The sequence below is a fragment of the Sinocyclocheilus anshuiensis genome, unplaced genomic scaffold (genome assembly GCF_001515605.1).
Source record: "Sinocyclocheilus anshuiensis isolate Anshui unplaced genomic scaffold, SAMN03320099.WGS_v1.1 scaffold1148, whole genome shotgun sequence".
NCBI lineage: Eukaryota > Metazoa > Chordata > Actinopteri > Cypriniformes > Cyprinidae > Sinocyclocheilus > Sinocyclocheilus anshuiensis.
The window spans coordinates 136165-150347 of record NW_015548259.1 but is presented as its reverse complement, the minus strand read 5'-3'; the positions used below and the strand labels follow the sequence as shown (position 1 = coordinate 150347).

At 35.9% G+C, this 14183-nt stretch overlaps 2 protein-coding genes across 2 annotated transcripts in view; one reads left to right on the top strand and one right to left on the bottom strand.

The window, feature by feature from the left end:
* The window catches only part of LOC107655477 (UDP-glucose:glycoprotein glucosyltransferase 2-like), a 31934-nt gene extending 24082 nt beyond the window's left edge, over positions 1–7852 (bottom strand). The window contains exons 1-13 of the mRNA XM_016442970.1: positions 7814–7852; positions 6756–6886; positions 5153–5235; positions 4888–5018; positions 4571–4683; positions 4272–4449; positions 4054–4150; positions 3323–3395; positions 3091–3191; positions 2046–2145; positions 1495–1555; positions 1138–1229; positions 834–987 (exon numbers count right to left, since the gene is read on the bottom strand). Coding sequence (XP_016298456.1) covers positions 834–987; positions 1138–1229; positions 1495–1555; positions 2046–2145; positions 3091–3191; positions 3323–3395; positions 4054–4150; positions 4272–4449; positions 4571–4683; positions 4888–5018; positions 5153–5235; positions 6756–6877 — 1305 coding nt within the window. The 5' untranslated portion in view covers positions 6878–6886; positions 7814–7852. The remainder of the gene's footprint in view (positions 1–833; positions 988–1137; positions 1230–1494; positions 1556–2045; positions 2146–3090; positions 3192–3322; positions 3396–4053; positions 4151–4271; positions 4450–4570; positions 4684–4887; positions 5019–5152; positions 5236–6755; positions 6887–7813) is intronic.
* A 2762-nt stretch (positions 7853–10614) lies between these two features.
* The window catches only part of LOC107655503 (heparan-sulfate 6-O-sulfotransferase 3-like), a 66720-nt gene continuing 63151 nt past the window's right edge, over positions 10615–14183 (top strand). The window contains exon 1 of the mRNA XM_016442989.1: positions 10615–11210. Within this exon, the coding sequence (XP_016298475.1) occupies positions 10666–11210 (545 nt within the window). The 5' untranslated portion in view covers positions 10615–10665. The remainder of the gene's footprint in view (positions 11211–14183) is intronic.

The following is a 14183-nucleotide window of genomic DNA, read 5'->3' as shown; positions in this document are numbered from 1 at the left end:
GCACACATCTGAATATTTGGGTTGAACTGTTCTGTAACGGTGTTGTAAATACAACTTAACCACTGATTTCTAGTCGTGTCCTCTTTTGGAAGGCCAGACAAAGTATTTTTGCTTTCGCAACGAAACACACAGAGTCTTCACAAAATGGCGGCGGCGGTGGCAGCAACAATAAAGTTACGCCTTCTTTCTTTGCGTGAACATTTGGGCGGCGTTATGCAAATCTTCCCACACAGTGATGTAGACATGTGGGGGCGTGTTTAAATGAGGCGTTTTAGGAGGGCGTGGACGAGTCTTAACTTTTATAAAGAATATATCTTTGGCTTTGAGACTTTAGTCTTTGCAACTTTAGGGATCTTATCTATTCACGAACAGCTTGTAACACTCCAAAGAGAAAGTAAAACTTGAAATCGCATTATATGACCCCTTTAATTATGCAAGAAAACTTTGTGCTTTGGTCATCTGAACAACTTATTTAGACTTTATTTATTTAATGAGTAGATTAATATGCACACATTTTAATAAAGCCAAATCAGTTTTTTGTAACAAGTAAATACGCTCGTTGACTTAAGACATAACACATAAGACACTCTTTTTCGCCACCTGCTGGCGTATTTATGTAATATGAAGAAATGGTCACTGAACGAATCAGTGAACGAATCATTTTGGTGAACGAACTGAAAATGAACAAATCTCTTGAAAGAATCTAAATTTTCACCACTATATTATACATTAATCATTAAAATAAATTTCTCTATGTAGACTTGGAATAGCATTTTACATCCAGAACTTAAATTTTGAGCTCTACAACCACACTTAAATAATTAGCATCTTACCATAATGGATGTGTGGCGGATGTCCAGAGCGTAGCTGTCCTCTAAAGTGGCTGATGATGGTAAATGCAGGAACTTACTAATGCTGCTTCCTTTGATGCCAAGGTTATGAAGACCTTCGAGAATCTTAGCCTCGGTTCTGAGAATGTCCAGGATGCTACAGAGTAGTTGAGAATGAACAAATGTACAGTATGTGATTAACACATATAAAACATGTTGAGAAACGTTAGTGTTGCCAATTACATACTTCATTTTTAAACATTAGACAGAAACCAGTTGGTAGGAGGATCTTCAGCTGGGATGATACCTGAAAGGGTTATGAAGGTCCAGGTCAACGTGTATTCCATTAATGAACAGACTGGCATCTCCAGGATGGATCCCCATCGACTCACTCAACCTCTGAAAAGTAAAGACCCTGTCAGCTACACCATCACTTTATGAACTTCACATCATTCAGTATGAACATGAGTTGCTGAAACATGATTTTTTTTTTGTATTGGATTCATCATCTGAGACTCTCAAGACACTCCAGAGTACCCATCAAACTAAGTATAGACACAATTAATTTTCTAAAAATAAATCAGAAAAATCCGGGCCCACATGGCTGTACTTGAAACTTTTTTTTTTACAGTGCTCATCAGAAAAGTTGTTGATAAAACCTTACCTTTTGATTGTCTTCTATTTCTTTCTTCATGTCTTGGTTTATGGCCACTCTTGTCAGTGATCTGTGGGGACAGTAAAACATGTACAGTCAGTACTAGCTCTCGCCAACATCCCAGAACAGTCATAAAAACTCATTTTAATCTCAGAAAACCTGTTCCCTATTAGACGCCATGTCGGCTATGCTGACAAACTGTAAACCACAGTAACGCTGACTCAGCAAATCCTGAACACTGCACATAAAGCTGTCTTGAGCAGCAGTGGAGGAAAGTCAGTCACACATTAAAAATGACCTAGACAATGCATATGCATGCATTCTGTGCGGTTATACATGCAAAAATGCATAGTGGAATATTCTACAAAAATAACTGGTACAGATATTCCCGTTCACAAGTTTCTTTGACATGTTTAAATTATTTTCTTTTAATTATTGGACTTGATAAGGATATCGTTCCTTTCTTCTTTTTGAGTTCTGATTGAGAGTTGTAACAAAGGCGATGATTTCCGTCTAGGATTCTCTCAAGAGAAACCAAGACTGAATTTCAGACTTTGTACCTGGCTCTGCTGGGGAAATTTTGGCTAAGCTCTTGCATCAGTTTGAGAGAATCAAACTTTGGCACAGTCATGATCCGAGATGCCGCCTGGAAACTGAGGTCTATTGGGTAGACAGAGAAGGCATTTCAAAATCTTTTTTAAAAGAGCTAATAATCTGTGAACAATGCCTGCAATTAAAGATTTAGTTAAAACTATTCATAATTCAAATATAAATCTAAAATTTTGTAATTAAACGAATGGTTTACTTCAACATTGTCATGATTTACTTACACAAGATAATTTTGAAGAATCTATGGTTGTTCTCTTCTATGTGATTACACTGAATGGGGACAAACTTTCAGGCTTCATGATGCAAAGGCATCATAAAAATATTCCATATGACTATTTTAAACCATACAACAGTTTTTGTGGCGAACATATCAAATTTTATCAAAGTCATATATACAGAAAATGTGGACATCTGTCCTAGCTCTCCTTAATGCATTCATGTTAAAAGCAGCAATTCTTGATTTGTGAATGAAACTGGATGACTGAGCTTCATTATTATAATAATTACAATAATTAGGATACATTGTTATGGTATGAAAAACAGTGACTCCAATTTTTTTTTTCATGTTCCAAGAAAGAAAGAACATCATACAGGTTTAGAACAGGAAAGGTTAAAAAATTCCACATCAAAGTTATTACCTCACACAATTCCACAAAGTTATTATAAAATCAAATGACTGTTTCAATAACCATCATGAGAGCCCTTCACGTCAAGTAAAATAAATTGCTTCATCTATCTATCAGCACAAAACTAAAACGGCTCTTATTTATCCAGGTCTCACAGTGCAAAATTGAACTTGGCTGTGAACATGAGCATCTGTTCAGAAGTCTGAACAGGAATAGAACAGATCGCTGCAGCAAGCAAAAGGTACAAACTGCAACCTTTCCACTGCTTCCCAATTCATCAAGTGGAGGATCGGTTTAATCTCACTGGGTGATGCAGCACCGAGTCCAGAACACCATAAGAGAGGACCATCAATAACTGCAGCCTGCCCACCTTGGAGCTCCCACACTTTGAGGGGAGTCATGTCATTGGTGCTCTCCAGTAGATGCTTCCTCAGCTCTCCAAGTTCCTCCTGAAGCTCTGGGTGAGACTTTCTGGAGGTGAAAAAGGACACAGTGAGACACCGTTTCACATACAGTAATGTATAAAATACATTATTCATTTTGATCTACTGTATGGATAGATATAAATGGTTTAAGAAAGAAAACAAAATCGGAGTGCTTACTTTAATTTCCCAAAAAGAAATCCTTGGACTTCATCATTTTCATCCACATTATCAGTAGTGACTGATTTGGATTCTGTAAACAAATTCAGGCCAGTTTTAATTCATTTTTCATTACCATTAGCTACTTCTGTTTAAAGTCAATTTATTTTCCCAATAAGTAGTTTCTCTACTAATTCTGTAGTTTAACTACTTTGAAACTACACTACCATTCAAAAGTCTGGGGTTCGTACAATTTTTTATTGTATTTCAAAGATGTCTTTATACTTACTAAGGCTCTATTTATTTGATAAAATCAAAAACCATTCTAATATGCTGATTTGGTGCTCAATAACAATTTCTTTAAATTATCAATGTTAACAGTTGTGCTGCTTAAAATTGTGAAAACTGTGATGAATCGTGTGATTTTTTTCAGGATTATTTGATGGATAGAAAGTTCAAAAGAACACCATTTACTGTATATGAAATACAAATATTTTGTAACAATGCAAAAGTCTTTACAGTCACTTTTGATTAATTTAATGTGTCCTTGCTGAATAAAAGTATATTCATTTCTTCCAAAAAATCTTACTGACCTCAAACATTTGAAGGGTAGTGTAGTTTGTCAAGCTACTCATAATTTAAAGCATATTTCCTAACACTGACTATTACAATAAAACTGTTTTTGAGTACCGTCATTTATTTCTTAAACACTTCTGTTACACAAAATGCAATTTGACATTATATAATGATACCTTTAACTTGTGTGTCATCAACAGCTTTGTACTCAGTGCTTTTAATTGCCAGTTCAACACCATATCCAGACAGCAGCATCTTTTCATTTTTTGGCTCCTGTGGTAAGAAATCAGTGTGTGGGGCAACAAATATTTATTAATATATGGAACATACTTTAATAAATTCATAAACTATATAAAACATTAAATCGTGGTGAAATTACACTGCTAATACTCACAGACACAAAGTGTCGTAGCACATAGATGAGTTTGCCTTCCTGTGCTCTCTCTGACAGAACCTTATGAAAAGTGTTGAAGTCCTTGGTGCCGATTTCAGCATAAAGAACAGCTACAGGCAGGTCTGTTCCATTGACTCCGGGGTACTGGTGGTCAGACTTGTATAGGTAAGGTCTTGGCCTGCATAGGACACATAAAATAAAATGTTATGAGAAACCAATTGATTTTGACACAAAACCATGTATGGACAAAAATGACCTCTAAATATCTTTGAATACAATATACTGTTGGTTAGTGTTACCTGCCTGCTGCAGTCTTCAAGAGCTTCTTCATATCCTTGGTGCTGCAGGCATTTTGACCGTGAACAACCACGAAGGCAACACAGCCATCAGGAGGAGGTTCATCTCTTGCTATCTATAGAATGAGATGAAACGGTTAACAATACTGTCTATGAGGTAAACCACATAGTAACAGCCATTTCAAATAGACCAACATTTTAAAAAGCTTCAGATTTAAAAATAAAATATATTTTACATATGTTATTTATTGTTATTGACAGAAGTGTCAAGCATTTGTTTTTGTGTGAATCATTATTATGATCTACAGAAAAGTTCTCACTTGTTGGAAAGCATGCACAGCCGGTGAGTAAGCCCTGAGAGACAAAGACAGCTTCAGCAGGTTGACCTGAAGATCTGTCAAAAACTGTCCAGCCTTCTTGATGATCAGGTTATAATACGACCGGACAGATTCTAAAGTCAGGGAAGTAAACATCTGTATCTGTATATTTTCCAATTCACATGTAGTTTAACAAAACACAATCTTACATTCCAACAACTCACTGAATTAGGAATCATAGCAGAGAAAATGAAATGTCAGCCTTTACCTCCATTTTTGTAAACAGTTAACTCCTTCACAGTATCGACAAACTTCCAGAACTTCTCTTCATCATCCTCTCTGATGAACTCACTGTGGAAAAATAGATTTATAAAACAATAGATATACATAAGACAAACATGAAACAGTAATGCGTACAAACAGTAAAAAAATAAAATAATAATATTTTACCAAAATAAGAGGGATCATACAATATGCATGTTATTTTTATTTAGTACTGACCTGAATAAGATATTTCACATAAAAGATGTTCACATATAGTCCACAAGAGAAAATAATAGTTGAATTTATAAAAATGACCCCGTTCAAATGTTTACATACGCTTGATTCTTAATACCGTGCTGTTACCTGGATGATCCATAGCTGTTTTTTTTTTGGTTTTGTGATAGTTGAGTCCCTTCCAGCATCTTTTGTGTATTTGAACCCTTTCCAAAAATAACTGTATGATTTTGAGATCTATCTTTTTAAAATAAGGACAACTGAGGGACTCATATGCAACAATTACAAAAGTTTCAAATGGTCACTAATGCTCCAGAAGGAAACATGATGCGTTTGAACCTTTGATGCATTTGAATAGTGTGAATAGTTGCGTATGAGTCCCTCAGTTGTCCTTATTTTAAAAAGATGGATCTCAAAATCATACAGTCATCACAAAAAAAAAAAAAAAACGGTTTTGGATCATCCAGGTAACAACACACACTATTAAGAATCAAGCTTATGTAAACATTTGAACGGGGTCATTTTTATAAATTCAACTATTATTTTCTCTTGTGGACTATATGAAGACTTCAAATGCAAAACCCTCTAAGTGCCATCTAAAATTTTCTTCTAAAATGAGCATTTTTATCAGGTTCCTATGGTTGGGTTCAATCATTTCAGTTTATTGGCAATGAATAGGTAATTTATGTTGCCATTAAAGTGAAATAACTGAACATAAACACAGGAGCCTGATAAAAATGCTAATTTTAGAAGAAAATCTCAGACGGCACTTAGAGACATTTGCATTTGAAGTCTTCATATGTAAACGTCTTTTATGTGAGGTCAGTACTAAATAAAAAAATAACATGCATTTTGTATGATCATTAATATTTTGCAGATACTGCAAAGTGTATGCAAAATTTTGACCACAACTGTGTGTGTATATACTCTCTCTCTCTCTCTATAGATAGATCACAGTAAAATTAAATTCTAGGTGTTCAACAAATTCAAGGCTATTGAGGCAGCAAATACAAATCTGCTGCCATAAGACGTATGAAAGGCAATACTTCATCTTTTTAAAATTAAACTAATTCTTGGATAATTAATGTCTACATTTTCTATAATTTCACATTTATTGAGAGTCCACATGAGATATTTGCACTGTATCACACTGTAGGACTGCACGAAAATGTGATTAAATTGTGAACAACTTGGTAACTAAGAAATGGTAACTAGTTAAAGCAGCTAAAAATTCAATGTCCATTATATACATTTTAACCTAAAATCTTGATCTTGAAAAAAGATGAATATACTGTATATAGTCGGTTATTTAAATATGAAGGGTAGCCAGTGAAATACTGAACTACAGGAGAATAATAATGACTCCAGCCCACCTTGCTTCCAGCAGGAGAGGGGTCATGGACCATTTGGCCTGAAGACTGGTGACGACTCCTTTAGATGCTGACTGCACATGCTGGACCCTCAGCAAGACCAGCACAAGAAAGATCACCCTCATGATCAGACACTACTGAAGAACATAAAGATAACACTATTATAACTTTAAAAATGATTAAGAAATACTTAGGAATAATTAAGAAATATTGTTGATAATTTGCATACATTTGTAAAATGGCTAGAAATGGCAAAAAAAAACTTTCATTGATGTTTTCATACATCAGAGAACATGTTGTCATAAAACCTCCTATTAATTGCTTTTTTGCTTCAGAATTGTAATAATGTGTAAACTATGTAATGTGTAATTGTAATAATGTGTAAACACATTCTACATGCAGATAGGATGCTGAAGCTTGCCTTGTTTCTTCGGTTATTATTTTATATTTCACACAAAAATATTATTTTCAAATCACTGTCAATAAACAGCAGGTTGTAACAACTTATGCCATGTTGAGACAATACACCTCCATTATAGGTTCAATGTTTGTTAAATGAAATATATCTTATTCCAGAACAATAACGTGACAATATAGACATAAATGTCTTCCATTGAAAAGAAGATGACTTCCATATTCACCTGAGCAAAACTGGGAAATGTAAAAAAATTTTTTCATTAAAGTTATTGCGAAGAATCGGTAAAAGAAGGTAAGGCAAGATTAATCTGTCCAATAAAACGCCACGTAGCTACAATGTAACGCTATGTGTCGATTAGCTAATACATAATAATTGTTATATTTTTTCGTTCTTTTACAGACATAAGCATCACTGTCAGTTTCATACACTTTATACAAATCAAATGAAACAGACTATGGTAGTGATTGGTCATTCTAATGAATGAAGAAAAATTTAGATGGGAAAAGGGATAAAAGACGTGTAGCACAAACTTTTCAACCCCTATTAGCATTTCTTTCAGGAGCAACAACAACATATTATTCAACAGAAATAACCCGCGAACTGACTCTGTGATATAGACTATGCATATGTTTTAAAAACACACCTAAATCATCGGACGCTGAGCCGCTGTATTGGTTTCATAGGACGCCGCCATTGAGGGGTCCTGCATCTTTATTGCCATTCCACACACGGGAAAGCGATACATTGTTTCCGCTTTAGTAAAAAGCTTCAACATTTGAGTGAGTTGTAGACCGAGTATTTGAAATAAAGTGTAGCTTATTAATGGCACAGAAATATCTTACAACATTAACATATTTTAGAAGTTGTACGCAAGAGTACGTTGTTCAGGCATTTTCATGGACAACTAATGTAACTGATGCAGTAGGAAAGCAACGGCAGAGCTCCTGCATGTGGAGTTCATGTTGATGATATCAAAAGGCCTACACAGCGGGTTTTCCCAGTTTGATTCATTTCATATAAAATATTGATATAAAATAAAAAAATTGTAGCTACAAAATACATCCCATTAATTTCTGTTAAAACAAATCACACATTTGGCTCTTATTTTAAAGATATAGCATAGTTGTTTTGTAAGTAGGAGCAATTAAGGGAAAAAAATATAAATAATTTTTTAAAGGGGATTTATTATGTTTATATGATTAATTTTATTTGTTTTATGCAATATACAATTTGGGGTTGCTGATAAAAGTGAAATAGACATGTAGGCTACATATAAGTGTACATAATTGAATGAATGAGTTTGTTTAATATTGTTAACATTTATATTGAAGAGATTGTGACTGATACTTTAGATTAACATAATGGATATAGCTGTATTTTTATGTTGCTGAAAGCCGTCGAAGCAAAACGAGGCCGCTGAACGAGCACGACACACGGCTCGAAAGCAGCGGAGCTTTTATTATGCCACAGTCTACCGCTTCCGCTCATCCCGGAAAGCAGTGGAAGTAAGCAGCGCTGTTTTATCATACTAGATACATTTGAACGTTCTGTTATAATGCTACTCTGTGCGGTCGTCACCGGTCTAATAAAATGCATAGCATATTAAAGCGTCTTTGGTGTTTCCATGTTTTTATTAATAGCAAATAAACAAATGTACATACAAAATTGAACAAACAATATCAACAATTAACAATTCTCAAAGGCAGACATAGTTGCAATTACAATATGTAACAGTGAAGTTTTACATTAAATGTACAATCATGAAGGGCAATGAAGAACAAAAAAGAATAAAAATAAATAAATAAATAATAATAATAATAAAAATAATAATTTAATTAATTAATTAAAATAAAGTAAAAATAATAATAAAAGCATTTATAGAAAAGTAAGTTCTTGCAAGGGATAGCAAGGAGTTATAGGGCACTTAGCTCACTAAAGAAACTGGCAACTGTTGTAGCTTTTTCATTTGAAAGGGCATCAAGAGAAGCAGCAAAAAATTTTAAGTTCATTAGAAAAGTGAGGAAAGGATGGATGGATGGTTTTCAGAAACCTGCATTTACGAATGAAGTATTTAGCAACTTCAAAAAGGTTGTTAACCAATGTTTTCTACAAATCAAACTCGGAAATCGAGGGGTTATGACCTCATTGGCAGGTGACACAATGACACTATGGACACGGTCCATGTCACTAGTTAAAATTGCCTATTTCTCTGGATTTAAACATTCTTCGAAACATTTGGGATAATGTAAGTACACAAGTCAGCAAAATATATAAAACTGTTCTAGTGGTTTTTGGATATTTTAATAAAAAAATCGTACATATTGTGCCTTTAATAGAACCATGCAGCTCGTACTCTGGTCGCACTCAAAGGGGGCGCTGCATAGGAGAAGAGTGAATATGGACCGTAGGCCTACTGTATGGTAGAGACATAGCTGGCAAAAGCTGAAGTAGGCTAAATGGATAAACCCACATGTAATATACAAACCGCCTATTGCATCAATCATTTACAAAATTATTTGAAATATTACATTAGTCTGCAAAGATGTAGGACTAAAATCTAATTTGACAGTTACAGACTTACATGAACATGCAGAGAAGTTTATTGCCTGGTACTAATAAACACAAAGAATTCCGCAAATTAAATGCGACAATATGTAAATATGGGCTATATGCTATATGTAGCCTTTATACTGAGGTCGAACATAAAATGAGCAGCATAAAATCGTTTGTGGGGGAAAATAAATAAAGAAATAAATAGCTTAAATAAATAAATAAATCCTAAACGAATTTCCAGAATTTAAAATTAGCCAAAGGTATCTCTTTGATTCTACAGGCTTCTCGACCAGTTAGGATTAATTGGCTCCAAATCATGTTATTATTAGGATTATCCACAAAGTGATATGGCACAAAGATTGCACAGTGCAAAGAACTGTGAAGAAAATAATAGCAGAGAGTGAATTCTCTCAGAAGTGGCGACACTTTATTGCGCAATCTAGCAGAGCACTGGACTGGGACCAGGTGCAGATGGAATTGTTTGCGTGCTACGAAAGAGCTCGTGCTATACCGGTGCGACAGCGCTCGCGTCTCATTTGACATCATTCGCATCATCCCGCTGATGCGTGTCGCGGGATGGATGGAGAACAGTCTCCGCAAAATAAAACCGACCAACGAGGCACTTCAAACCCTTTCATCTGCACACATACAGCAGACCTTAGTATTTTGAAGACTTAGGCTACTCTTTATATTACCACGATGTTCGGTTCTTGAACAGCATTGGTTATATGCATGAATTTTGTTTGGTATCTTGCACTCTTTTTTTTTTTACAACTTTGTGAGAGATAGAGTTTGATGCGAAGACTTGGATGTCACACTTTTTACCACATCAACATGTGGCATGGGTGTTTTGGGCTGGATCCCACACGAACGTCCTGGAAGAAGACTTGGAGAGGAGATCATGATTCACACTAACTGCATGAAGAATTTCCTTATGTTAAAATGAATGATAAACCCAATAAATGGATTTTCATCCCAATTTTAGCCATTCTTATTGTTATGATTGGGTACCAGTATATTTGTCCGGCAGGCGGTCAGGCTTGCCATTTCAGGACAGGAGACAAACTCGTTAGGATCGGTCCCCCAGCCACTCCTGACTCGATCACCGATGACTTGTACCGGGAGCAGGACATGGAGGAAGACAGCCCACCTAAACGTGCGTCTAAATGCAACGTAACAGAGCGCGATCTGACACGCGATGTCGAGTTCAACATCAAGGGAGATGATGTGATTGTGTTTCTGCACATTCAGAAGACCGGCGGGACCACCTTTGGCAGGCACCTGGTCAGGAATATTCGCTTGGAGCAGCCGTGCGACTGCAAAGCGGGACAGAAGAAATGCACGTGCCACCGGCCGGGAAAGCAGGAGTCCTGGCTCTTCTCTAGGTTCTCCACGGGTTGGAGTTGCGGTTTGCACGCAGACTGGACTGAACTGACCAACTGCGTGCCTGTGATTATGGACAAAAAGCAGTCTCCAAAGCGCAAGAGGTAACGCGCCTCCCTCTCTCTCATAAACTAATTCGGAGAATTCATTTGCCGCTCTGTTGCTTCCAATGAAGGTAATGATGAAGTGTAAAATGTAGTCTGAGGGTGTTTTCACACACGAGTCCACTCAGACCCCTTTAAGCAGAGCAAAATTGCTTTCACACTCTTAGAAAAGTGGGCTCAGATCTCATTAATAATAATAATGATAATCATCATCATCATCATCATCATCATAATCATTATTAGGCTACTATTTAAAAATATTGAATATAAAAAAAAAATCATAAACAATTTTTACTCAGAAATTGCTAGCAAATTTCAAAATGAAACGGCATTGGTTCATTATATTAAACGTGACATTTTGACTGGAATAGACGAATAGTTTTTTCATATTTTTGTAAAAGGTACTCCAATAATCTTAATTTACAACTTAGAATTTTTTTTTACAGTGTAGGCTACTATAGTAATATATTAAATCAGAATTCTTCACTTTTACCGCCCTTGAGCAATGTAGTGAGGATAGAGTGCACTAACACCTCTTTAAGTATAGTCCTAAAAAGTGAAACCAGTTCTGTTTACACTCACAATGTCCCTGTACTTAAAAAGTAGAATCAGGCATTAATTGTTTTGTCCATGTTGTAAAGAAGTCTTATTTTACTTCTAAGATTATAAGTATTATTAGTGACTATTAGTGTGAAATAATAAAGTTTTGCGTTCATGATGCACTCAGACCTCCTTCAGAGATCTCAGTCCAGTTCGATTTAATGGGGTCTGAGTTCATTTGGAGCATTCACATACAAGCTAAGCCAAAATTCGTGCCAACCACTTTTGCACCCCTGAAACGAAGTACTTAAATTTGAACTTAAAGGTAATATATTTCCTCTGCCACATTGTACTGATATGTTGCTAATTCTGGACCAGTTGAATGAGAAATTATTTTAACCACAGAAGCCAATCAATCACTCCATCCTGTGATGCGGAATGCAGTGTCTCCAAAAGAGATATGTGCATTATGAATTCTTTGGTGCCTTTACTAAATCCAAGTTCCTTTTAGTTTTCTAGACTCTGAGTCATCTATTATGCCATTACTCCTATCTGTAATGCTTTTTCACTGTTTAGAAGGTATTTTAGTCCATCATTAGTTTTCTCTACCTGTAAAGATTAATCTACTTCACATACGATTTTAAATAGTTATATTTACCCTGTCAGAAAAGACAGTATAATAGGGGGTTTTCATTGCTTATGGCCTCTGTGTCATTCAGTGATATTATTAATGTGACAGTGATATTATTAACTTATCACCCTACATGGTTTATGGCAAACACGTGAAAATGCACAACAAAGAGATAACCTGTCAAAATGACTAAATGTCATGCCTAAATGCTATTTTCTGCAGTATCTGTGACCACAGCTCTCTTTCTCAGATTCTATATTCCCGTTTAAATGACTGAGAGCCTGCGTTGTAATGAACTTTAAATAAGGTATCATAAAGCCTAGCCGAGCCATCAAGCATTCCCATCTATAAATCTGACAGTGCCAGTCTGGACAAGCAAGCCATTAAAAAGTTATTTTAGTTGTTTACTAAGTATAATGATGGCTTAATATGGCGAAAATATGCAGACTTTCACTTTTTATAAGTGCCTGCGAATAAAAGACGTGTTTTTAGTGCCTGCGAACAGCGAATGCTGTTCTCATAAATATCATATAAAATAGCTTTGTCGCCATCCTCGGCTACTCGCTGATCTAATGTTAGTCCATGAATTATGTTTGACACAACTGGATGTGTCCGGATCTGTTCTGTTCCGTTATCATGAAAAACTCAGTTTTGGTGATCACTCATTTTAACAGTTGCAAGCAAATGGATCAAGTTTATTAATTGCTCGGCCTGCATATTTTTTTACATCGTTCAATGTATTGTAATGAAAGAAGATATTAATACTGAATAATACTGAATGTGAGGAAGTGCTTGCTGCCTTTAAGGAAGTTTCAGAGAGGACACATTTATTTAAGAGACATTCACACTCGTACCCCAAAACTGCAAGACCAGAGTTATATGATTCATCTCTGCAGAATCAGCTGGCTCATTCTGGAAGTTCGCAGTCTGTATGCGACAGAGAACCGAAGACCAAATGAAACATAAATCCATATCTCGCTCTCTCTGTGCTTTCAAAATGCTGCCTCGCATTGCTTCTCTAAAGATACACCAGGAGACACAAATAAATCTCTTCTGACAACAGGCGCTTTTGCTCTCTGAACTGCATGTGGTGACTGTATGAAAATTTCATCCTGATACTCAGCTCTGTTTATTTCTGTTAAGATGGATCACTCTGTGCATGGAGGAGGCTTTACACGGACATATGATTCTTATTTTTTCTTGTGTTTAAAGGCCACTTGAAATTTACAGCACTCACAGTATTCCATAATCTAATAATCCAGATTGGTGCAGTAGCGCAAAAGGACTGTGAGATGTTTTTTTTTTATTGTGAGCAATGAGCATGCAGAAGTAGTTCTCGCCGATGGTGGGCTGGTAATGTGGCAGCGAGGTTTCTCAGGAATGGTTTGGCCTTTTTAGCCTGGCACAGAACAGTGCGGGCACATCGCAGGACCTGGAAAGGTCAGCCATGTCACAGCAGATCAACAGACACTGTTAGAGTTGATGGGAAGGGAGAGTTGAAGTGATCTCTTCAGGGAGAGAGGCTTCTCTTCTTGTGTCTCTCATTCTGAGTTGTTTGTCTTCTTCTACGGTGTAGCGAATCAGCTCATGGGGAAATATGAATAATTAATCATAACTAGTTATAATTAATTATAAATATTTAGATCCGCTGTAGATATTTACTTGACCTCTCAGGGTCAACTGTCTGTCAATTCTAAGAACGTTAATTTCCTGGTTAAGGGAAATAACTTTCTTACTGTACAATTCTACAAAGAGCTTGTAGCATAAATCTGCATGATTAAGTGACTCCAGTTATGAGCAAA